At 40.2% G+C, this 26,198-nt stretch overlaps 3 protein-coding genes across 9 annotated transcripts in view; 2 read left to right on the plus strand and 1 right to left on the minus strand.

Annotated features, from left to right (window-relative positions):
- LOC111248361 (uncharacterized) lies at positions 1–16,762 on the plus strand. Of its 6 annotated transcripts, none has more exons than XM_022800563.2 (18): positions 1–121; positions 669–1,060; positions 4,236–4,462; positions 7,029–7,275; positions 7,946–8,116; positions 8,563–8,706; positions 9,029–9,160; positions 9,274–9,417; positions 9,928–10,065; positions 10,192–10,320; positions 10,464–10,658; positions 11,230–11,409; positions 11,759–11,944; positions 12,371–12,508; positions 12,894–12,974; positions 14,056–14,221; positions 15,458–15,719; positions 15,888–16,762. In XM_022800563.2, the coding sequence occupies exons 2-18, from the start codon at positions 955–957 to the stop codon at positions 16,035–16,037; spliced, it is 2,796 nt and encodes a 931-aa protein (XP_022656298.1). In that variant the 5' UTR covers positions 1–121; positions 669–954; the 3' UTR covers positions 16,038–16,762. The 6 variants fall into 6 exon arrangements, with proteins under 6 accessions (XP_022656298.1, XP_022656299.1, XP_022656301.1 ...); XM_022800564.2 differs by having other exon boundaries at positions 10,503–10,658; XM_086984991.1 differs by lacking the exon at positions 1–121 and adding an exon at positions 144–272.
- Aprt (adenine phosphoribosyltransferase) overlaps positions 14,950–26,198 on the minus strand; it is a 25,393-nt gene continuing 14,144 nt past the window's right edge. The window contains exon 4 of one of the 2 annotated variants that reach the window (XM_022800569.2): positions 14,950–17,349. In XM_022800569.2, the coding sequence (XP_022656304.1) occupies positions 17,245–17,349 (105 nt within the window). In that variant the 3' untranslated portion in view covers positions 14,950–17,244. Of the gene's footprint in view, positions 17,350–24,730; positions 26,027–26,198 lie in introns of those variants that run through there. The other variant, XM_022800568.2, reaches the window with a different exon arrangement.
- Positions 23,282–26,198, plus strand: part of LOC111248362 (delta(3,5)-Delta(2,4)-dienoyl-CoA isomerase, mitochondrial) — a 22,907-nt gene continuing 19,990 nt past the window's right edge. The window contains exon 1 of the mRNA XM_086984994.1: positions 23,282–23,418. The gene's annotated coding sequence lies outside the window, so the exon portion shown is untranslated. The remainder of the gene's footprint in view (positions 23,419–26,198) is intronic.

Genomic DNA, 26,198 nt, shown 5'->3' on the forward strand with positions numbered 1-26,198 from the left:
ACGCGCCCTTCCCTCTCACCGCACACCCGAAATGTGCCTATTCAGTGGACCTGTTGATCTCGAACTGTTGTCGTCATGCAGATAGTGAACATTCAACTGCGGGCGTGATCTGCCACCGAATGTACGTTACATCGTATATATTCACCGTTGCTAGATATAGTGAGAGTGACAACCGAAAATCACCCAAGATTTAAAAAATGAACCGAACTTTCAAATTATCTACTTTTCTCGACTGTCAGGATCGAGTCTAGCATCAACGTGGGCCGATTGATGTCAGTCCAGCGTTACTGGGTCACCAGGCCTTGCTTGAACTGTGCAGGATCTAGGCTATATTGATCAATTATGATTACTTAAGATTAACATGAAAAACTTCTATAAACACCTATCTGAACGAACGTTTCGGGCATCGTAGTTTTCCCCTCATCCCGGGTACATGTATTCTTTAGCCTGGTCTTCTCCGACCCGGAACGTGCCTACGTCGGAAAGTGCATCAGCCCTATACCCAGCGGCAGAGTTTGCTAGGCAAGGGTGGCAGAGTCGTACTTATTTCTCTCTCTCCAATAGTTTTCTTTGTTTAGTGATTAGGCAGCGGCCAATGCTACCATACGATCGAGTGTCCTCTCCATCATTTTGCTATTGAAAGCCCAAATTATTTCGTTCCGTTACAGTGATCGTCCGCGTAATGTCTTGGCGGTTGCCGAAAGCAGTTCGGCGCGTCAGCGGCGTGCAATACGCTTGAGTGCCGTTCGTCTAGCAATAACGACAATACTGCAGTGCGTCCAAGGCCCAACGAATAACAGCACAGTAAAACGGCCACAGCGAAGTAAACGACGCGGCCCACTCCAAGAGGTTTTGTCTAATCGATCACGTGTATTTATGTGCGCTAATTAACAGTTTCTTGCTACTAAGAACAACTGTGCCTACTAACAATCACAGCTGGGTACCGTTGAAAGGATGAGTGAGCTATCAAACGTTTGGCGCCGATCGCCAATGACGTCCGGCTGGACCCTTGTGCTTCTCGTGTGCTCACTTCGAGTTGACCGTACAACTTCATCAAATGGTAGATAAGGGACAGATACTAGATACTGCATACACTTTTTTAAATTGTTTTTCATTTTCTTTCACTATCACGATTAGGCCGCATCCGTAATCATTGCAATTTAGCCTCCGTACATGGCCAGTTACTAAGTATTTATGCTATCCTATGTTCGTTAGTATTTATTAAGCCACTAAAGTTGGTCTATATATATATATATATATATATATATATATATATAAAGCAACTTTAGTGAATTTCGAAATCGATCAAATAAAATCTCGACATCTAAGGTTTGCGTAAGGTTGCATCTATTTTTGCTCTAGAGAACATTCGACTGTTCAGTGCTGAAATGATCCAGCTACAATATGGACGAAAATAGTAAGTTACGTAGATTTCTCTATACGATTGGTAGAAACGTATTGAGTTAGTCATCGCATAGGATAAAAGGGGCTAGCGAATAAACTTTATCGTGTGTTAGCAAACGATATGAGCTGCTTGTAATATGCGTTTATAGTTTATACTATAAAGATAAAGATTTATATACAGATTCCGTAGAACAAGCGCTGTTATACTTGTACTTTTGCAGCTTCTTCTGGATACTTCTCCTTCGCCGAAGATCTTTTTGGGCGCTTAACAAGTTTTTGACAATTCCCTTAATTTTACCCCTTGCTTACCGGTTTTTGGCCTTGAAAATTCTGACTATTCACATTGAAATTCACTGCCTCTCCTGTATTTAAAGTTATTATATTAGTTAAGAAACAATTACCGACTTAGGCAGCGGCTGGTGCGCGTACATCAGCATCCGAGACTAATCATCCGATTCAAGCCCTATGAGATAACTAAGCTTAGCGTTTACTGGTCATCTCCACTGGTCTTAGTTCGATTGAAGTTCAGAATGCTACTGGCGAATGTAAACGTCAGAGTTACCTTTTGAAAAACCTTCGCTTTTACCTCGGCTCGTGTTTACATAGTAAATGGCTCATAAAGACTGTTCCGTTACGCATGGATCCAAACTCGGGCTATCAGATCGATACGCAATGACGCGACCGTTACACCACCTCGAAAAACGTACTCTGCCTGATTCGAAGCACTCACTCAGCACTAGAGCTTGAATTTTATTAGCACGTTCATGACCAATTACTAAATGGCTGAGTCTGTCTAGATAAAAAGTCATGTACCGTTGATGCTTGATGGAACTAACAATGCTCCAAGTGAAATACATAGGGGAAAGTATAATCGACGCCCAAGTTGGCGCGTATATGAAACCCGTTCAGGTGAATGCTATAACGTTTTGGCCAGGCCAATAAAATTAGGCCTAGCCTAATCGAAATATAGGTTGGCAAACCTATTTGTTTTCCAGTCTATTATAAATTTTGTTAGGAGTTTAGAAGCTCGTTCGAGGTACAGCATGTTTGCAGAGTGCTATTGTTCATCAAATCTCTCTCTATGGAGATTTCTTTATTCGTCTACGGACAGGGAAGATAATATACATCCAGTTCAGGTCCACTTACAGTCTTCACTGCTCTTCTTGCTCTCTTGCAACAAGCCAATTTAAAAACGCCTTGGCTTCGGAGATGCTAGTATAGCCGATGCACGGCGATACAATCATTGACGACCGACATTTTCTATGTAAAGCGAACTAAATCACAATCCATTCGTTTCGTTACGTTTCATTTCATTAAGATAGGAAAAGTATTCAGTTTAACGTGGAAAATTTTGGCCAAAAAATGACTTGTTACGGAGGGGCATGCTTTAGTATAACCTAAATGAGATTGACCGCACTGAAATCATCACCATTAGGCAAATGTCAGAGCGATTCGTACCGTCATGCGTTTATCAGGCGGCGCTGACTTAAATAAGTGTTATATCAAGCGTGAGTGGTCATCTTGACATATGTGTTGTTTGAAAGTGTGTATGCGCCCTTAAGATCCACCAGCACTTGATCACGATTAAGGCCACCGTTCTGACCATGGATCACGTAATGCGTAGCGCTTCGTTCGTTTATTTCACGTAAAGACCTTATCCAGTTGTTCCGCAGCTAAATGTCCCCAAGGTCACGCAAGATGGTCCACTTATGAATAATCTCTCTATTTTCTTTTGCTGAACTGAGTTACTCGACACGGCGCGATCTCTACTCATGCTTTATACACTGTGCCAGTAGAGAAGCAATGTGTAGACATTGTTTTCTATTCTTTGAACGAGTGACGTGCGTCGACGCATTCATAGAATAGGAAATGCCCCTGAACGCAGTTACTACGATTTATCGGAGGCCCCAAACATTCAACTGGCTGCACTGCGGTGGCATCAGCGTTACTTCCTCCGGAAACAAATACAAACGGGTCTAACCTTACCCGGAATCAAGCGGCCTGGTGATCTGGCGTCAAACGCTGAAATCATAACAATGGTCATTCTTGAAGTGGCATTGTTGTGTTTCGGTAGCTCTATTCATTGGCCCAAGGGGTCGAAAAGGCCCTTGCCTTTGCAGCACAGTCTCATGCAACCTCTTCGTCATGAGAGAAAAAGTGATTTGTTGCTTGATGCGGTCCGCGTCTCTTATGCAGAAAGGTATAATAATGAGGCAGCTGCCAAATTCGGCTCATAGGAGAGAGATAATGTCTTTTATAACAGCATCGGTCTTTTCTGCGATCTATCCAAGGACAAGTGTCAATCAGTAACAACACATGGTTCTATTTTTTTAATGTGTTAATGTGCTAACGAATTTCTTCATTGATAAGAGAAAAAAAATCATAGAGAGTGGCAGATATCATACGGATTTACCTTTGTAGGTAAGCATCAATATTGAGGGTGAGTCTAAACCGCCAATAACATTACCGATAGCTTAATGTAACATGAGGACTCTCTTTAAGAGCTGTGAAAACGTGTCTGCAGAACGAGTCAATGCCCAAAAGGTCACTGCGTGTTTTGCTGGCCAGAAAACTAAGCTTTCGAAGCCCTTAATTGACCTACTAGCATTCATTAGGTAGTCATGATAAGGCAATATATGAACACGCTCACATACTTCGTATCGACGGTTGTGACCCTTGTTTTTATGATTTTATAGGGTAACAAGCTGCTTGTGAGTGAGACTAGGGCTACGTCGTTAACAGAAAACGAACGAAACTAGCGCAAGCTCATAGTCACCACCTTTACTAAATATAGATTCATAATTGCTTGTTTTAATTTACTTCATTTTCAGACAGCTGCTGTCTATTCGGTGAGTTTCTAGCGCAAACTACTGGCGGATGCAAACGGATTGCTGCAAATCTACGACAAAAAGAGTTTTCCTTCGACGAGTCGAAGGAGTGCCTCGGTTATTTCAGTCGTTGCTGCCGTAGAAAAATCAACGAGCAAAATTGCCAAAAAGGACGTGAACACGCTCGTTCAGGGAAACCCTGCGAAGAGCTCATCCATGCCAAGGCCGAGGTCAGAAGACACAAAACAGAATTTTTCTATCTGGAAACAATTATATACACTGACAAAAATACAAGTCAAGCTTACACAATATGTGTGCTTTTAAATAAATACTTTAAATGGGAGCAGTGTCCATGGGATGGTTATTCCTTCAGTTTAAGCACGAATATCAGTCAAGATTTCGCCATATGTTCATGGTTGGTTTGAGTGTGTTACCACAGACAAATCAACAGCACCCACTCTGAATTGCTGAATGAGGCAAAAATCATTACAGAATATGATTGGTCTGTTGGAGTATTTGGGTCGAACCGGTTATACCAAGGAAATGTTTTGAAAGAACGGACCAAATATGTAAAAAAAAACCTGTGTGGAACTTCGTGCCGCCATATAAAGCCGGAACTTTTATTGCTTGGACTTGTGTCTTTCGTCTACTGTTCCTTCTTTGTGTCTACTATTTTTTTGAACTTTATGCCAATAAGTTGAGCATATAATGCTTAATTAGCGCGCAAACACTATCCGATAATGATCTTTGTAAACTGTAGAAGTATCTACTACTATAGTGAAACTAATTAAAACAAAAACCGGTAACTAATGCTAGCTGCAACGATCATACGATCACAGCTGAGGTCCAGTCGGCTTGCTTTTAGCCATTTTTGACTATGGCTGTAGGTATGGATCTTGCCGATGTAGTTAGACCATTTGCTGCTTGTAAAAAAACATGGAGATCATTCAAAAAGCTCGATTTGACATCGGAAACATGAAATCAGGCGGTTTGTAATAATTTGAACTGGATCTGTGCAATAAACAGTAACGAAATACACTTTATACAAGAGAAATGCACAAACATTTACAAAAGACGCCATATTAAGTTCACCTGTTTGTCTTCCTTATTTTATATTGGGTCCTAATAATAATAGCAGTGGGTGTTGCGCAGTTCGAACTGCGACTTCTGATAAATAATATAATTTCGTCCAATGTCCATCTTGTGACCAAAAACATAGTCTAACTTAATTCTGTTACTGAAAAAAGGGTTAGTGGCTTTGCAAACGTAAGTTTGCACTTCCTGCACTTAAATTCACGATAGGCCATCGATCAATGCGAAGAGGCCGTCAACCAGGATCTTCAAAAGCGAATACCTGGACAACGGCCGTACAACAATTTCTAATACATTGAAGATGACCAACGACAGGCATCCTCACGGTAGTACGTAGTTAACATAGCCGTCATCATAGTGGATTAATATTTACGCGACAATTTAATTATTTGCTTTATTCCATTCGAGTTGTCATTATTTTTTTTTAAGTAATCCGTTCTAATTTCGATTTTTTCTCACGAAAAGTGGACGAAAATTTCCATGACTTGTATATACAGTACAGTACCGTATATACCTACAAATCGTAACATTATTTTCCCGAAAATAGGGATCAGTTGCGTACCTGAGTCCTCGAAATTCGCTTTACATGCATTAATGATTTGTCGTATGCAGTTAAGCCACACAGAGCAAGCCTTTATTTAGGACCAGCCGGTTCGGGTTTCCTTATTCCACCACTAAACGTTACAAAGTTAAGAACTTTTAGTTAGCGACACAAACTATAGATTTTCGTACTGATAGATTTATAGATACTCCGCCTCGGCATTAGCTTTTTCAGAGTGCGTTTATAGCAATTCGTTACTAAGATGACAGGTGTAATGCAGGATTGCTTAATAGGATCAATCGTATGCCCTGCTAGTACGCAATGGTGTTTCCACCTGGTAAAATGATCGTTGAATTATTCCGATGGAAAAAATCAAGACGCTATATACCTGAATCAGGCTTCAGCTAGGCATAGGGTAATATGTCATGGAAGGTGTTCGCGTATATCTAGCTCGAACAAGCCATAGCTATTCGTTGTAGTGTCCCGTTCCAACGGTTCGTCCGCTTGTTTCATGTAAATTCAATTAAATGCATTGTCACGTACGAGCGGTAGCTGAAAGCGACTGCCGTATAAACACTTGTTTACTTCATCTTCACGCACGAAACGATGCAGACAAATGTCATCATTGGAGAATCCAACATCGTAGAAAAACAACCAGAACCTCATTGAAACGTTAGAAATTCTATTGCCAGTGACTGTGTTCTTGACACACTTGCCTCGCGTATATGAGTCATTCATTGAAAAAATACACGAGATATGATCGTTTAAAACATTTGGTTCGATGGTATCATCGAATGATGTCTTACAAATAGAATCTAGATTACGACTTATAGTATATGGATATAATGGGGTACCATTTATCATATAATTCAGGTAACTAGAGAAAAATTATATATATAAAGTACCTCGCTTATACGGAAACAATTTGCTCTGCATGAAAAGGTCTGTCTCTTATTTCTGTCCCTTAGAATACCACTTCAGTCTAGTCTAGTAATAAAAAAAAAGGCGGAAATGCGCCTCCATTTGTACTCTGTACATTAGCAGCAAATTTAACTAAACGCAAAAGTTTCTGTATGATGCTTTTAAATTTCATAACATAATTTTTTATAGGAAATGTGGGCCTATTGAGAAAACATATCAAGCTCGTACTGCATGTATTTTAGGAATGCTGTACAGCTTGTCGAGAAGGACTTGTGTCCGAGACATGCTCGGCGCCCTGGTTGGAAGGAGAACCCATTTTGAATAGGACGTTTCAAGCGTGCTGCAAACAGCAGACAACTCATTCCGCTTCAACGGCGACCTGGAGAAGCCTCAGTTTACAGCAACGACGATTATCGAGTTTACCGGGTCCTTTTCCGTTAATGTGCAACCAAGGTTACCACTTCAATAGGACGCTTTTGGCATGCGAAGGTAAATGAAAGTTACTTCAATATTCTAGCCACTCTACTCTGACGCTATACGCCAGAGTTTGCACGGACAGTAAGAAGGTTACGCAGAACGGTACGATCCCAATCGTAGCGACCAAACGAACCCGAACAACAGCACGAGTGGTGTGCCGTTTAAAATTATTAAATGTTTTTACTTAGTGAGTTTGCAAAAACGACGTCTGAGCTTTGGCACTTTAGTCCCGAATGATTCTCGAATCAGTAAAATTGTTTTGATGCCACCAGCATTACAACTTCTGTAACCTTTAGCTATATTAGAGGTTGTTTTTAAGGTTAAATTATTACCGTCTGAAACAGTAACTTGCAATCTTTATTCCAATTGAATAATTTAATCAATATATATATATATACATTTATAAAAGGCTACCCCCAAAGTCTCTTTGTTATACATCTTGAAAGCGTTATTATCTACAATGATTTATTTAACTATATGCTGGCCCAATCAGCTAAAAAATATATTATGTTATTATCACTATAATTAAGTTATTTTTATCTACTTGCGCAACTGTAACAGAACATATATATATTTTTTTATTATGTCGCACATCTCTTCGCTTCGCAAGTACAAATGTACATTATTATAGCTTATAGTCTTAATCATCGATCAGTACTTTTTGGGTGTGATCCTATCTTAGACATCGACGAATGCTTCTTGGGGAAGTATTCCTGCCCTCGCGGTACGATATGCCTTAATCTACCTGGAGGATACGAGTGTTCATCAAACGTTTTCGAGCTCCAGAAGATCGAGGTGATTCCTGACTGCCCAACAGGATTCTTTTATAGTCGGCACGTCAAAGACTGTATAGGTTTGCATTCAATCCTGCTAGCTGAGTGACTATTGATTAGTAATCCATGTTTGATAGGTATCGAATAAAAATACTAGAGCTCTAGTAGGCAAGTTTACCGATAGGGCACTTGTTGGCCGAAGAGGCCTTAGACGACGTACGACTGTACGGCTTACTCTAAAAACATACCTTTCTTTTAATTCAGTTATGTTTAAAAGTCATGATGCAGCAAATTATTCCCGCTTAAACTCGTAGCATTAGCCACCTTTTCAGTTATTATCGGCACATTTCTTCTGCGGGTGCCGCTGGCCCAAGTTCATCAATGCGAATACTCACATATAAGCAATTCGTGTCAATGAAACGTTTTTTCAAAAATTGCTTCACCCTCTCCCCTCCCCTCCCCTCCCCTCCCCTCCCCTCCCCCCACCCCCACAACATGCCCTGCTTTGCCATTTAACATACCGCAGATCGAGATGAGTGCGTCAGTGGGGAACACATATGTTCCCCAAATGAGGTTTGCATGAACACTCTCGGCAACTATTACTGCCGCAATAAGTCATGGACGGATTGCGAGCCTGGCTACAGATTTCATATAGATCAGGGTTGTATTGGTAAGTCTTTTCAAAAAATACGCTCCGGCTTATAACGTATTACGTTTGCTGTAAAATTACGACTCTTTTTTGGAAGAAGGCCATAGTCATGTATAATGGACCAAATTTGAGGCTCTCCAACAAATATATATATATACTATATGTGGACCTTAGGAATCCTGAATGAATGCGGGTTAGTAAGCTACATATGGCTCGCTGCACGTTGATATAATTAAATTGCCGATTTATTTGTCTTTCGCTTTGAAGCAACACCTAACGACCTGGTCTTATATTCGCTCGCCTTTTCCATACCCACATATTTTTCTGATATTAATGATATCAGACGTGGACCAATGTTCGAGTGTGCACGATTGCTCGACTGAAGAAGAATGCGTAGATCGTGGAGGTCAATACGTCTGTGTCAGTCACTGTCATAGAGGTTACAAGGTGGACCCAGTTACGGTCGAGTGCAATGGTAGGTGCAAAAGAACATCCATCTGATTAATTCTACGCCACGAATTGTATCATAAAAATTATGCTGACATTAGGTTCCGTTGAATAATCTGTAGTATTCGCCCATAATTTTAGATATCGACGAATGTATGGAAGGTACACATAACTGCACCGTATTGGAGACATGTATCAACCAGGAAGGATCCTTCCGATGCGCGGCCAAGCAATTGCCGGCTTGCAAACATGGATATGACAGACAAGGCAGCGAGACATGCGAAGGTTATTGCCGTTCAACTTTGTATAGCCAGCGCAAAATTTCATTTGCCCCTCATTCAAAGGTCACAGACCGATACGAATTTATATATAGTTTTCAGAATTATCCAATCTAACCATTTTAGGCTATTTTCTAAGACTGCGTCAAACCACTCCGAAGCAGTCGGACTGCCCTGATATTCGTGCCGCGTGCGAGGCGTTAGCTAAGAGCGTAAGTTCTAATAAAGAATGAGCTCCTTTCCGTGAATGAAGGTGTCTTCATACAGTACTGTGCAACCAACTAAAACACAATGAAGCTACCTCTTAGGTAACACCCGCTTGGTTTCTCCAGTCTGAATTGAGAAGGTAGGTGTTCCAGGTCGGAGATGACGAGTCACTGCTAAGCTGCTTTTTGCCAACCGGCGTTACGCGTTAGATATATTTGTCGCAGGTATTGAAATTATGATGTTTTCTCCTACGTAATGCCCAATAGATAAATAAAAATTCAGAGTAAATGTTTATGTGATTGATTTTCAGACATTAACGAGTGTGCTTTAGAGATTCACAACTGCACATTAACGGAAAGCTGCTTCAACAAAGAAGGAGGCTTCGAATGCAGAACGAAACCTGCATGTAACAAAGGCTACTGGAGAAACAAAAAAGGAGAATGCGAAGGTAATGTTATAGTGAACAGGTTACAGCATAAAAACAACTAAACACTAATAATTGTCTTATAGCAAACAGCTTGGGGTATATTCGAGTTAGTGCAGCTTGTTTTGCCCTACCCATATTCCTCTTCAGATATCGATGAGTGCAAAGAGCATCGAGAGGCATGCGGTCCGCATTCGCGATGCGTAAACATGGCGGGAAGCTTCGTCTGCCATAGGACCTGTGGGCAGGGCTACACACACGACAACGGGACGTGCATCGGTATGTAAATGCATTTCAAAACTTCCCGCACTGTATTGACATTTAACGTAAATTACGGTATTTCGTCTGTTCATGACGCAGCCGCTAACTATCCGAGAATTCGTTGACAACACGTATCTATTTCATTGTATTGAATTGCACAGATATTGATGAATGTTTTACGGGAGATATCATTTGTTTAGTCGGGCAGCGTTGCGAAAATCTTGAAGGAAGCGCTCGTTGTGTTGACGAAAACTGCGAACTCCTTGGTAAAGTGACAGCTCCTGATGGAACTTGTCTTCTGCGAAGGACGTGTGCGGATGGCTACTACCACGATCGGGGTTTTGACATCTGCAAAGGTTGAGTTAAATTCTAGTGTGCTTTGAAAATAGTACCTAGTAATCGTTCGATATAGTTTTTTATCTGTGAGCGTGCAGGTTTCGGTAAAACTATACGGTTCTATTAGTCGTCCTATCAATTCCAAAGTGTTTGTCGGTTTCTTACCCCACTCTAGTCGACTAGATGAAAACAAACGGACCTCCAGACATTCCTAAATAACCTCTTTTTCATGGTGAAATTACCAAAAACTTCCGACCTTCCGAAAAATGAGTACGTCTCTTCAGCGTGAGTAATTAACCGTTGAAAATATATGCGGTGTTTCTAAGAATAACTATTGATGGTCAGCGAAGGCTAACGTTCTATTATGAATCGTATATTTTTTTTTACAGGAACTATATGTTTACTTTTAGTAATGAGGAACTTTATTTAAAATTTGTTACAATGTACATTTATTCACTAACAGAATTTTGACGACTAAGAACAGATCCGCTCATTTCTATCGGCGTTTGTCCTCTAGAATATTCTTATATATAGGCTAACATGATGACACGAATCCATAATTATATATCTGTTCTTCGTTTTGCTGCAAAGATATCAACGAGTGCGTTTTAAAATATCCAGCTTGTGCTCCCGACCAGGAGTGCATAAATACCATAGGATCTTATCGTTGCACCCGTATTATCAGTCGCGACTCCGGCATTAAGTGCCCCGAAGGGCTAAAACGCTCAGCAAACGGAACAACCTGTGAGGATGTTGACGAATGTCAAGAAGGTTGGTAGGTTCCACTTAATTTCGGAAAAAAAAATTACAAATTTAGAAATCGATGCATTTTTCGTACAGAGTTTCTCTAATTGCTGTCAGTGTCTATGAACTAACCTAGAAAGGCTGCAACTACTAAATTTAGGAGACCCGCGTTTCAGGTGAATCCGGATTGCGTTTTTACTGGTAACGAAACGTTAGTTAAGCGCTGCATGAACTCTGTTTACTGGCTGTTGAACTGGTGGTATTCCTTTAAATGTGAATTTACACAACTATTAATTATATATATATGTATGTATGTATGTATGTATGTATGTATGGAAAAAATTAACATTAAGAGAGCTTTTGCCTGAATTTATAGGTCTGCACACATGTGACCCACACACTGCAGATTGCGATAATACGTTTGGTAGTTACCTTTGCCACTGTAAAGAAGGATTTACTAGTGACTGGAGGGGCATTTGCGTTCGAGCGGAGCAAAACTGGAACGTCTCGGAAAAATCGAAGTGCCCTCTTGGATATCGACCGGACGGCGAAAACTGCGAAGGTATGTGACAATTATACTGTTATTTAGGACTTTTTTTTATAGCTTGTCGTCAATGAAGCCACAAAGCGAATATGATTTAAAATGGAAATTGTTTTATGCTCAACCGTAAATTAAACCGTTTGTTTGTTTCTAGTGTCATAAAAATGGCTGAAATGATTTATCTGGTTATCGCTGTATCTAGTGGTTTTGGCGAAATTATGGCGAGAGCCTACTTACTCGTAAACAGACTGAGTAGCGTAAGGATTTATCGCAGTGTTTTTTTAAATAGTCTTAGCCATAACACAATGTTCCCCACCGTTATAATCTTATTGTGAGTTGACCAGAGTAGTCAAGTCTCATTTGTTTAAAGCATAATTCAAGGTTCGTGACTTTTAGTCGAACATCTTATTTTGAGTGTATATATAACTCTGAAGCATTTGTTTATAGATATCGATGAATGTTTTGAAATCGCCCGGGTCGGCAATCCGTTATGTGAACATTCTTGCGTGAACCTTCCCGGAACGTACCGTTGTACATGTCACAATGGATTTGAGCCCGATCTCTACGACCCAACAAAATGCATAGGTCTGTAGAACCAAGCAACGGTTACGCACATTGACTCAACTCGCTCGTACTTACAAAGTGAAGATTATCTGTCAGGTGAAGATAACCAGCTGTATAGGAAGCCTTTTACCTGAGCGGCGTTATGAAAAAAATGCTCATACGCCTAACGGACTATTGTACGATGGATTGCAACGTTTTCTGGCCTCTTTTGATGCATAAAAACACATCAATTCTAGTTCTAGTCAAAACATTACTATTGTTAATCTACTTTATAGATAACGGCTTCTGTTTCATATATATATCTACATAATTATTTAGCAAGACGAAACCTTGTATTTGGGGCAGTTATAATAAGACTAACCCTTTAACTGTCCTTAATAACTTGGTAAACATGTTCTCTTTTAAGACGTGAATGAATGTGAGCGCGGCTTATGTAAAGGCGTTTGTATCAATAAGATTGGATCGTTTGAATGCACCTGCCCACCAGGTAAGTGACGACCTCAGTCAATTCACTATTAGAACAGAAACAACGTTTTATTCAACTTTTTCTGAACGTTCTTTTGAATAAACGCCTCCATCGTTTTTCATCGATTGAAACATACTGCCCAGATGATTATACCTAGCAAACATCGACTTTGCCGTAAGAAAATACGTCTTGTTTTTAGTTTTCTGTGTAACGTGAGCTCGATTAACTGTTAACACTTAGAAAATCCTTATAAAAATTTTGCGGCTATTTTGTAATAAGCTAATCATTAAACTATTATCTACCTTCGATTTGAAAAATGAGATGAGCTTTTTTCTCTCTAACACCCCCACGATTACCTCCACTCGTTAAAATCCGTTTTTCTTTCTAGATAATTTGCACAGAAAATACTTTAGAACTGTGTTTTTTCTTTCGTTGCCTCCTTTATGACAAAATAATACTCCTTTTATTTCTTTTTTTTTTTTCGAAGAAGCCGCTCTCTGTTCGAACGATCTGTTTTATAACAGTTGGATAATTTTTAAAGAAACATCTTATAATAGCTGAAGCAAATATTTAAGAAATTCCATTTATTATCAGATATATAATAATTGCGGAAAAAAGTGAAGAAGTAAATTGTAGTAGGCGATTTAATGCATGGAAACATTAAAAAGAAAAAAAAAGGCTAGATATTCGTTGAGCTCTAGTTTGGGTCAGTTGTACCGATGGAGAGGCGTTAATATAGAAATACAGCCGAATAATTATAATATCTATTTACTATAATATAATCGATACTATAATATCTATAATATAATTTATCAGGAGGCCACAGGTCTAAACATTTATAGTGCTCGTAGAAATCAAAGCAGATCCAGGAACAAAATTAAATCGTTAAGTACGTCGTTCAAATTTATAGTCCGTTTTGCTTTAAATAAAATAGTGATTTACGCAACTTCACATAATAACCTGGAAGTGAGCGACCGTAACTTCAATGCTTGGATTCCTATCACACCGATGGGTGTAGATTATATATCTAGATTGCATAATTAGGATACTATAAATTACATATGCCCATATTATTATCCATTTTTTTTTATTAAATTTCTAGGCTTTGTGATGAACGGGCCATCAGCATGCATAGATATTGACGAATGCCGTGCCGGGACTAACAATTGCACAGGCAGTGAAAAATGCATCAATATTGAAGGTGACTTCCGATGCGTTGACTTCACCTGTCCTGAAGCATCGATGTATAAAAAAGACGCAAAACGATCGTGAGTAATTCAATAAAAGAGGTTTCCGGCTTTCACACAACTTTCATGTACCATATTTGTTAATCAACTTTCTCAATAAATTTTCTTACGTAGCTGATTGTTAAAACAATGCAAGTAGAAAAATAAAATCCAACGCTAATAGAAAGCTAAGGTAACTTATCTGGTCGGGCAGTTCCGTATAGTATGGAGTGGTCTTATATACTCTATATAGTAAAGCAAGCCATTTACAGTAATCCTACTTGCAGAAAGGCAACTCGTATCTTGAATCTATAATGTTAAATTCTTGTATCTATACAAAAACAGTGCACAAGCGAAATTTTCTCTAAAAATTGAATTTCCTTAACCATATACATTTGTTTAGTCGATGCATTAAGGCCTGGGAGAAACTGGCGTCGGACTTCTGATCCTACCAGGGTCTAGAATTGAATCAGACGCTTGGATATCCGTACATGTTTTTAATCTCTCAAGGACACAGGACGATCTTAAATTCCAATTGATAAAACCCATGACAAACATTTCCAAACGTTTATACCTATTCTACTAATACTTCTTTTGCCTCTTCAAGGGTATTTCTGTCTCATACTTTTTGTATTATGTTTAACAATTAATAATTGGTCTGTTTGTCTATGGTGTGACATGTTCGATGGCAAAAGATTTAGATACATGAACCTGGCTTTTTTTTTGGCAGTCCCGTTCTCACGCACGTAAAAATTAAAAACGAATTGTGAATCATTCACATATGGCTATTCCGCAGCCATTGTATGTTTATTGGAAACTTTCGTGTAGATTAGTTCACGCATATGCTATGTGATGGTATCAATTAATCTCCTCCTTTGAATAACAGTTTTTTTATAAACTACAATTGAATCGTCTGCATTGCTTTATCTGCTCGGCTCAATCTGCGGCTGGTGATGAAAAAAAAATAGGGCTTCAGAATGGCCAAAAAGCTGTTGAACGGTTGCTTTCTGACCCATTTTGTTCAAGCTAACCCAACGTGTCGTGATTTCGCAGGTTTCTTGACGTTCTTAGTGTAATGCCATAGTTCTCTTGAGAAAGGTTGAAACAGTTATTCATTGATTCGGATCAGTCAATCTCGACATACAAATCTCAGGCGATGAAAACGAGGCATATTTTAGCATTTGTCAAACCCAATTGAAAGAGCGTCCTTATTAGGGTGTAAGGACGAGACTGAGCTGTGACCGCCAATACGTATTAAATTTCTGTTTCTTCAAGCAGTCGGTGCATCCGGACTGAATTGTGCGAGCATCATGGCTGTCGACTTACGCCAAAGATTATTACGTTCGCCTATAAACCCCTGAAGCGTGATTCATCACAGCACCAGCGCCAGAAAATATCAGTAAAACCGACTCATGCGCGAGACGAATTTGCTGAATTTACGTTTAACGTTGACAAGATTGTTGATCGAAGACAAAACACAAAGGGAAAGCTGGCCACGAATGAAGACTTCCGACTCTATCATCACAAGACGTGGGCTAAGGTACGATTTGGTCAATAGACAATAATTTAAACAACACTCTTTGATCCTATTTGCTTTAATCCACTCGCACGCCAGTTCTTACAGCTGCTCGCCATGTTGTTTTTATAATTCATATTAATCTGATACTGATGGGGATACTTACATAACGGCATACGTCTGATTTTACAGTTGGTGTTGCGACGCCGTTTGACTGTGGCACAGGATATTTATGTTACGCTAAAAGCGAAGATATATCGGATGAATTCTTTTCGCAGGGACGAGCTGCAGGAAACCCGCGAATGGAAGATAATATTCTACGTGCCACAGAATACATTTTAGGATAAAGCAGGACCATGTAATAAAGTCCTCGTATATAAAATGCATCCATTCGCAGGGGTAAGGTAATTTATTTAGCGCTCCCAAGGTTTGCGGCCCCTCGCAGCCTTGTAGTGCGACAGGACTACAATCTATTGAATAACAAACATAAAAGTATGCTTCTACAAAGCCTAAAAACCATTCCATATTAGGACTGATAAACACTTAAGTTGTGATAATTATATGGACCAAAAACATGCCTGAAAAAAAGTTGAGTTTTCTCTCTAGAATACCCTAGAATCACGTTATTCATATATATAATATTTATTGAGTCCTAGTGCTTGGGTGGAAAACCAGTGCCAGCGGCGCCAGTAATACGCCCTTTTCTTGTAAGCTGTGCGCTCTGTCATACGTTAGGTCCACCGCTGTGTTCGTTTAGAGAGGTCTGTGGATATTTTCAACGCTATGGAAGTAGAATAGGACTTTATTGACACAACGAAGTCTTAATAAAATGTATGCTAAAGATAATATTATTAAGACAAAGCAAGATTCGGCAAAACAAGCGGCCTTTATCCATATACCACCGTTTAATATGACTCCGTTTTTTTTGCATCTGCTTTATTTTCAAAAAAACAATTCAAAGAATTACCAGCTCATGTGACACAATTTTGAATACTCAACCAACGACGGCCTAATAAAGACAATCTGTTCATCGCAAACTTTACGATGAAGTATCGGAAATGTTGAAACCATTGTTTTCATTTAGAAGACGCATACATATGCATAGGCGTTATTTGTACAGGTCGGATGAACTCTGAACTTCATATTAACTTGAGTATAAAAATTTCATGTATTTCTCTGTAGTGCGATTGCTGTCTCACCGTAGCAAATTCTCCTCGAAGCACCCTGACAAACTTTCATTGGCACAGAGGTCAGCTACTATACCTAATCTCTACGCGTGATACAATGCCTGCAGACTCTATATACCTCAAAATTGCTTTGATTTGTAATACTGAATGTTCAACCTGTAGAGGGAATGTAAACGAGATATGGAGGGACAAGGCCATATTTGCTCAGAGCAGAGGTGCATGAACAGCTTTGTTAGAAACTTATCCAACCCGTTGGAAGATCGTTTAACAATGTAGTTGGAAAGTCTTTTTCCAGCGCCAAAATATTTTTGGCGCCTTCCGAGAAAACCACGCGTGCATGACTAGCGATATTAACGCGGTAGTTAACAAGGAAATTTTAGCAAAGTCTCCACGCAGTATCCACCGGCTTCAACAACCTTTCTTCCGGACAGGTTCTCAAGCTCCATTACGACGATACACACTGCAACCTGAAGACACCATACACATTAAATAGAATCCAAATTAGAATCTCACTCCGCCTTTTTATAGTTCCAGTATCATAATAAGGAGATAACCACAGCCTTGACAAGGCATATATGCTTTATATAATATATGTTATATATAACCGCATAAAGTTTATAGTATGATAAAGATGATTGCTACATAATGCGGGGGGTGTTTGCAGGCAATACAGAACGCATCTGCTATAACTGCTTTCTTACTCACAAATAGTGAGACACTGGAAAAGCCCTTCTGACAACTTTTTTGGAGAAAAAATCATTGGGTGCATGAATCATTCTCGCGAACAATAAAATTACAATAGAAAATCTTTCGAAATGTCGACCCACACAAACGATTAGGGAAGTCTTAGGATACTGAAGGCAAAAGGATAATCCAGTATCAAAGCGTCAACTTTAAACGACGTGCAATTGAAGTAAACTATTGATCTACGAACGGGACGTCACACTTTAGTTAAAACGACTTCATTGCGGCAAACCGCATGGCCTCACTTTTATTAACTCGTTCGCGACAGTCAATAAGCAGATCTATCTATCCAGCCTCCTCCTGGCCACGGCCACTATAGACACCATGCTTTCGGCATGCAAAAGTCTATTAGTCATTTAGTCACGAAGTGAGTCTCGTCTTAATACCTACATATAACCCTGTTGACATGGGCATGTTACAGCACTGAACCTTCAGTGTGCCTTCTCTGGCTTTGATTCTATACCAATAATTGTTAATACATATATATTAACAATTACTGCTTTGTTATGTTCAGTGTTCTTTAGAATTTTGACTGTACCTACGCATTTTTATCTACAGTTATGCTGTACTCTAACGTTAACGTGAGGAAATTTCATTGTTACTCGACAAAAATCATAAAAACACTAACGAAGCTTGGGTTTTTGTCCCTTGTTGGGTGGAGCTTCAATGTAGATACTGAACTGTCGAAAAAGTATCGACCGTGTTTTTCTTTAAAGCCACACACTTCAATTGTGCCACTGACAAGTCGCGTGGAGTGGGCCTTAGCGACGTTTAAAGAGTGAAATCTGGCAGTGCTAGGGGTAACAGAACTGTTTGATGGCCATAAGACTCGCGCAACTTATGATAGAGCGGCTTGAGGAAAAGCAGAACTTTTGAAAAATTAACTTAAAAAACTTTAGAATTGTATTACGATAGAGAAATAATTGCTGCCCAAATCCATACGAAAATTGTATGTAGTTAGAATATGGCCTAAAGATGGTCCTATCCCTTTCGTTCAGGAAATCTCCGGCTGGTTGTAGTAGCCGACCAACTATGTAGAAACTGAAGAATTGAGCAAGTGGAGTAAAGCCAATACGTAAATAGCCACGACATCACCAAAGGGCTAAGCATGCATCACCGAACTTTTTTAAATTAAAAAACCTCAATGCTTTAAGCGTCACACGATTGACCAAAACGAACTTACCCGATCGTATTTTCGTCTGCAAAACTCGACAGAGACGCAACGATATCGACCCATTTCAGAAGCGGTTCATCATGGGTGGTGAAAAGTGGATTACTTACCATAATTAGGTGCAGGTAGAAAAAATCCAGAAAATAGAAGGATACCTTCTTTTGGTGGAAGGCGGGATTAGAAAGAAATCGTGATTTTGAGTTGCTGTCGCCTGGCAAAACGACGATTCCTCTCGACAGCTCGCCAAGACGATATATAAATACATTCGAGTGATAAAAATTCTGTAGAGATGGTGAACAAAGAAACCATCACCTTCCATTATGACAATGGCAAGCCACATACGACCTTTGCTAGCCGGCAGAAGTTCATAGAAGCTGGATCGAGACTTTTAATGCATCCACCATCTAGCTCGGATCTTGTACTAGAAGATACGCGATTGCTTCGGTCTTCAGAACACTTTCCATTATTTGATGTAACAATTTTCCGTTCTGCATTACGGTACCTCATCGACCACGCACGTAATAGCGCACATGTAGTCTGGTAAATACTTCCAAATAGCAAAAATGTTTTCGTCAACTTCGGCTTCGGCTTCGGCAGTCAATATATTTTTTTTTCGATCATTGCATCTATTGCGAATCCATTATTAAAAATTCATCAACTGGAGCATCCACACATATTATATGAACCATACCCTTGCCGCGAATTTCGGAAGCGTTATTTCATCTTCAATATAAATAATAATAGAATGGACCTAGACATTTCTCTACTGTAATTATCCGCTCTATGTTAACACTGCCATAATTTGAACTATTTCCCCCACTAGTGGCTCTTAAGCTGAAAACAAATTATCTCTATAGAAACAAAATTTTCTGTGGAACTCTTTTCGGGTGCAGTGACAGTCAACGACTACTTAATCCATCTAAATCCATAGATTGCTAGACCAAAAAGTATCTGCATGATTATTTTAGGTTTAGACTAGTGAAAGATTGACCGTAAGAACGTTTTCCATCTTACGATCGTAGAGCTCTGTCCGACTACTAACTACCGTTGTAGTTAGACGCCGTCCTAGTAGGGCCAACGTGCTGTGATAGATCGTGATGAATAAAATCAGAGGAAAGTATGTATAACAAAATAAAGTTACTGGCATGCCAAATAGGGATCGATAGGAGCAAAAGTACAGAACTTTGCAAATGTTTGGCAGGAATACAAAAAACGCGCGGGGCCCTGAGCGATATCTTCGATACGGCAAGTAACGTTTAGTTGCCTTCGTATAACCCGCGATATCACGCAGCACTAGCTCATGACCATTATATGACGGGTACGTTCTCTATAATAATTTCATATCTTTTCACGTAATTCGTTTAATATGGCTAGAACTAGATTTGGAATATTTTAATGTGCCCTTAGACTGATCACTTTTGTATTGATAAGTTCCACGGTCAAATGTTGTATGAGAAACAGTTGTTGCAGCTATCACGCAAACCGTGACACGAGCGGTTTCGTCAGTTTAAGTTAGTGTCCTTCTCTATATGTGAGGTGATGTGAAAGACATCAGCACAATTGAAACTTATCGTAGTCATCAGCCAGGGAGATGGCAAACTCTCCTGGCCTATCAATATCCTTGATTGGATACATCAAGCGCTCAGCGTCTCGAGTGCCCTTCGGACGTGCGAAAATTGATCAAAATTATTAAACGCAGCAGACAATCCGGAAGCCAAAGCAAAGATTCCAGTTGTTTTTTATAATAACATATTCTATGTGAGACAATCGTGCCCTACTAGCGGCAACCTAGCGATGTCGGTCTCGAATTCATTTGTTATTGGCGATATTTTCTTTTTTTTTTTTGCATTGAATTGACTGTAATCTAGCGCGTTGTTAATATACCCATTACAAATTGGCCTGCTTAGCTGTCCATTGCGTTTAAATTGGCCACATTGGCAGGTTCACATTATGCTATTTACGGTCTGGGTATTAAGCCGCTTCTTAAAAACCCTATCCCGTTGTCATGACACCCTCCTCATTGAGTGCATATATGTATTTGTATTTACGTAGTACGTGTATTTTATTAAGAGCACTGCTAGCCGTGACAATCGACCGTAAGAATTCACCTAACCAAAAGGTCGGCATAACTCAACAATCGAGACGGACAACCGAAACTGAGAACAAACCAAGTGGCACAAACATAGACGTCCGCCTTCGCCCACCTTCACTTTACATTGTCTGACTCTAGCAATCAGTTAACCGTCACCATAATTGTCAGTCGGACCAGAACACTACACAAAAAGGCCCACCGGCGACTAACCCTAAAATTTCCATCTCACTTTCATCTTTGTTTCACGCGCCCGGTTAGCGACCAAGTCAATGGTCTACAACTCTGCCAAAATCGCCGACAATTTATTCCTATCTGTTTATTTGTTCAATGGCACTCGCCATGTTAAGCAAGCCTCAACTAGTCTATCCTAAGTTTGCCTTCGCTTTTCCTAGATGTGATTGTCTAATTGTGTACTTATGTGTGTGTGTGTGCTTTAAAATTAACGTGTACCAAATCAATCGAATAATGTGGGTATGACACGCCGGTCGTATGACTGACAATCGTCACTGCATATTGTCCGCTCGGCTTCGTCGATACATTTTACGTTGGTCTTCTTGCTATCGTTATAATACTGAAGACGATCAAAGAGTTCTAGGTCTTCACTACCATCAGCGGTGCGACTGTGGCAAGCAACACGACGTCACGAAGTATGACGACAGCGGCAATGGATGCACTATACTAACAACAGACGGAGCAATACCAATGAGCTGTTACTGATACGTGTGCATATAGGTGAAGATCTGCGCGGGTGTTTGTCTTCGGCATTGAATAGAGTCGGCCGACCAGTCAGGCAGGCGTTGCCTGTTCAGCGCTCTCAGCATTCGTCCAGCATCAGGAGTAGCGGCAAACATCGATTGTACCAATTGCATTCCTTTTTCCTTGTTCATACAAATCTGCATCTTGCTTCACAGAGTGTGATTTGCTCCCTCCCTCTCGTAGTCGTGTGCGTGTGTTTTTGTGTACGTGTGCATTTCTGGGCACGCTGCCAGCAATAGTTTCACCAAGTACACCGCTAGGGTCCATAGGACAAGACAGCATTATCCTATCAAGCTACTATCCATATACAACGTTCGTTTTATATTCTAAATGAGAGGTTCGCACACACACACACACACAGCCACACACACAGCCACACACACACAGACACACAAACACACACACTCACACACACAGACACACGAACGCACGCTCAGATAAACACCTCGTGCGGCGACATATTAACTCGTAATACACACAAACATATAGATATCAATAGCGACAACAGACTTCATCACCGTGTGCGTGAACGTTCGATGCGATCGGCTGTGGCGCTACTGTTACTTCTGCCACTGCCGTTGGAAGGGGGCGGTGGCAAATCGCGCATTTCTATTATTCTTTATCACTACAATTACTACAGTTATTTGTATCACAAGTGCCATTGAACTACTACGACTACTGTGTAGTTGTGCATTTAGCACCGGTACACGTCATTTGTAAACGGTCGTTGTGTAATAGATTTATATTCGAGTGATGATTACCGTTGCCACCTCTATTAGAGACTTTGTTGGTGACTGGTGCTACTGAGTAAAAGCCAATGCTGAGCTGGCGAGATCGTACGACCTCGTCACGGAACCGTCAAACGACAAACCTATTATAGACAGACTCACTGCCAGATCCAGAGTACGCCTCTAAGAAAGGATTACTACAGCTTCTGGTACTTCGAACACTGCAGCCGTCCTCGCCACACACGTTCCAATGGTCAGTTCTATGTGATGCTGTATAGTAACCGCAAGCCATGTCCCTTGAAGAATTTTTTTCGGACTCTTCGCGTCGCCACTCGTTTTCAGTGAGTCACAGTGGAGTGGTATGTTAACTAGCGCATTGTTCTAACGCTATCCAAGCTATCGAGCAGATATCGACCAGCAAATGATCCGTCCAGTTGCTATGTTTGACGTTACTTATTTCGTAATCGGACGTGTTCACTGTTCCTTCGATCCGATCTCGAATGATGAATGCATTGGTAGCACTACATAGCACGCACCGAGAGAAACACCCTAAACGTTAGAAGAACAAGTTAATTGAAACCGAAAATTGGTGGAAACGCGAGTGGTTTTTCTCCAGCGACGCGAAACGCGACGTGCCCTTAGAAAGCGTTACTCCGAGCGTTTTCCGGTTCACTTGTGAAACTCATTTGTATTCCATCGAAATTAGTGTGCGGTGCACTACGGGTCAGCGTCAACTATAGCTACACGATCTGTAAACAGAGTCTTCGTACCGTGAACTGATCTCGTTGTAAAAACGTTATTGCTGAAAGCTGTTCTACTCCGTAACATGGCCGTACGAACTACAGTTATTTAGTATGAGTTGTTGTCCGCACCAACTCGATTGAACCACTGTCGCGTCTGCTCAACGTTAGATAAATTATTGATTAACATTGACGCTGATGTAAGCAGACAACGAACTGTCGATAAAGACGTCCACGAGTATGAGGGGTGCCGTATTAGCGAGAAGTGAAGCGTCGTTAAAGGAAAACTTCGGACATTCAATGAGGTGAGTTACGTATAATGATGGTCTAAAGCATGGGACTCAATGCAAGCAGATACGCGGATTCACGTTCAAAAATAAACAATCGATATATGTTATAATAGTGTGCACGTCTCGTTTATGCTGCTGTGCTTTTTAATTAACATACTTCTATATACCGCTATATACAGTCCACTGACTATGCTAGCACGGTAATAACTTGGTAATCATTGGTTGGCGTTGCAACCAGTGATTACTAAGTACAATGTAAGATGTCGGCGCGTTGGTGAAGCGTTTAACGTAAGAGGGCGAGCGCTGTATCAGCTATGTATGTACGAAAGAAAGTAATGTCTTAATGTCCATACATGCGAGACAGACGTAACTATCAGTGGCAATAGGATGCTTCCATAGGAAGCAGTTGCTCGGATTATTGATAACTGCGCTTTTCCTCAGCGACTAATCAAAATATAGAAAGCTATCTGTGAGCTCCTAGCACTGAACAGTTAATAGCGATACTGATAAGCTGCAATAGAGAATGTCTTATCAACTAAAGATTAGCGTGCATCTGTTTCTCTATTTGATTACGCCTGTCGTGTAGCATGTACGTTCAACGGAGCTGGTTTGACTGCATAGCTATGCTAAACAGAATCGGTAAGAAAGACGAAGTGGTCTGATATTGGTTCCATTAGAGATCTTTCTCGTGATTGAATCGGCTTGAACTCCGAGGGTCCAGAATAAGAGTTGATCCAACTTTCCACATGGTTGGTTCACCTGGCGTGGGTCAAGCATGCAGCTTAACACGAAGTATGACCATGTCATCAAAAGTCTTACGTTGCCAAATACTATTCAACGAACTTTTTTTGCCAATGCTTTTACTAATACTCATTCTTGTCTTGTGAGGTCATGCATTGGAGATGCCTAGGAGACGCCTTGGATTAAGCCTTGTAACAGCTAGAGTACGTACGTTGGCAGTGATTACGCCATTCAGTTCAACCTCAGTGAGAACGCTGCGTTGAAGGAGCTGTCCCATTGCCATTCATCGCGAGGACTCGTTCATTTCCATATTGATGTTAAGGTTTACAATAACGAAAATATTAATAAGAGGTACGAACGAATTTCAGGCACCAAAAAATCGAAATACATATATGTTAGAGTGGAACAAGTGGCTGTGTCCAGCTAGTACAAATCCATAAGTTGATCGTAATCTATACAAAATAAAGAAGATCATAATTATAGGAATTGTTAGAACAATAGAAAGTGTCTTTAGAATAAGGTCCCTTGAAAAAGGGAATTCTATAAAAGAAACGTCAATACATTAGTATGACAGTGACAAGCGGGGTTAGATTGAAGATTTATGTAGTTTATTATAGAACTGTCGTTTCATAATCTTGCCTTAACCCTGCTAGATTATCATAAATAACTTGAGTCTGTAACACGGCATATCCGTGCTAAACGTTTAGGAAGTGCTACAGTGATGTACAATTGCTAGGGGTTAGGTCCCTATCGTTTCCATGTCTATAATTTGCCACCTCGGATTGGGCGCCGCTGTTGCCGAATAGGTTATTTCAGGACATAAAAATGAAAAACCTAAATATAGTCTACAAAATCACTAATCACAGTAGGAAATGACGACTTGTCTTCATTTTGACGTCGGCTCTTTCATACGATGAAAGCCAATACAATACGACAAGAATGACAGAGAAGCACGCATTGTTGTCACTAATGACGAAATTCTATAGCCGACATACGAATTCGTGCTAATTGGTAAAAAAAAAAAAAAAAAATAATCTTTTTTTTTTTGCTCTCTCTCTCTGCCATAAACATTGCTAAGGGCCTCGCCCGGCTTGGCACTACTTCTCAATTGTATATCCGCTAAACTTTGCTAAACAACTCATTATAGGTCAACGCAGACATTAGACAAGCTAGTTTAGATATTTCACATTTCAACGCATTGTCTTATCTAGCCTATCGATTACTGCTCTAATAGGCATTCGAATCTCAGCTAAATTTCGCCGTGGATAAAGTCCATTTAGATGCTTTACGTTGGTATCTTCATTGTGAGTTGCTCGTACCGACTGTACTGAGTAAATGCGTTACTTCCACGCGGACTGCCTATTTTCCCTCCGTCGCATATCGAGGCACCGCACTTACGTTAGAGAACAACTTCCTTCCTCGACAACATTTGGTGTAAGCAACTGAGTGGCCTGATACCTGCAGTCGCTTTATAGGATATCGCGCAACTGTGTTTAGCGCTCATCCAGACCGACGTTGGACCGTGGACCATCGATCGTTAACATATATACACACGCATCAAATTGAGTAACGCTTATTGTGGTGAGCATGCATTTCTTCGCTATTCTTGGTGGTAGAAAAAGAAAAAAAATAAGAGAAAAAAAGCCAATCCTCTGTAGAACGTACGCGTCACGGCAAGAAACAGCGCATACCTTCAAAAAAAAGATGAGGTATTATCTTCACTATTATTAAGTCTTCACGTAGGATGAACTTTCCACTGAGATTAAGAACTTCATCATTTATTGAGGATAATTTTTTCTTGACGCCCCCTCTGCGGCAAGGAATCAGGGCAGAATTTAAGGGGGAAACCGGGAGGTCTGCAACAGGCCTTCAGTAAAAAAATCTGGAAGGTACATCGAAGTGATTTAAAAAAAGAACACTTAATTGTTTGACACAAAACAATACCGGCCATTTTAGAAAACAGAGGATATAAATCACCCGGATAAACTTTAATGATTCGTCTTTTTTAGTCGTTTTTGAAGCTATGAGTTGTTGGTGCTTCGAATGTAATTTCG

This window comes from Varroa destructor, unplaced genomic scaffold (genome assembly GCF_002443255.2).
Source record: "Varroa destructor unplaced genomic scaffold, Vdes_3.0 BEIS01000003.1, whole genome shotgun sequence".
Classification (NCBI taxonomy): domain Eukaryota; kingdom Metazoa; phylum Arthropoda; class Arachnida; order Mesostigmata; family Varroidae; genus Varroa; species Varroa destructor.

Coding starts and splice junctions, on each gene's coding strand:
- LOC111248361 (XM_022800563.2), top strand. CDS start 955: ATGAGTGAGCTATCAAACGTTTGGCGCCGATCGCCAATGACGTCCGGC. Junction 8,117..8,562: donor GCACGTCAAAGACTGTATAG/GTTTGCATTCAA, acceptor AACATACCGCAG/ATCGAGATGAGTGCGTCAGT. Junction 11,945..12,370: donor GGACGGCGAAAACTGCGAAG/GTATGTGACAAT, acceptor ATTTGTTTATAG/ATATCGATGAATGTTTTGAA.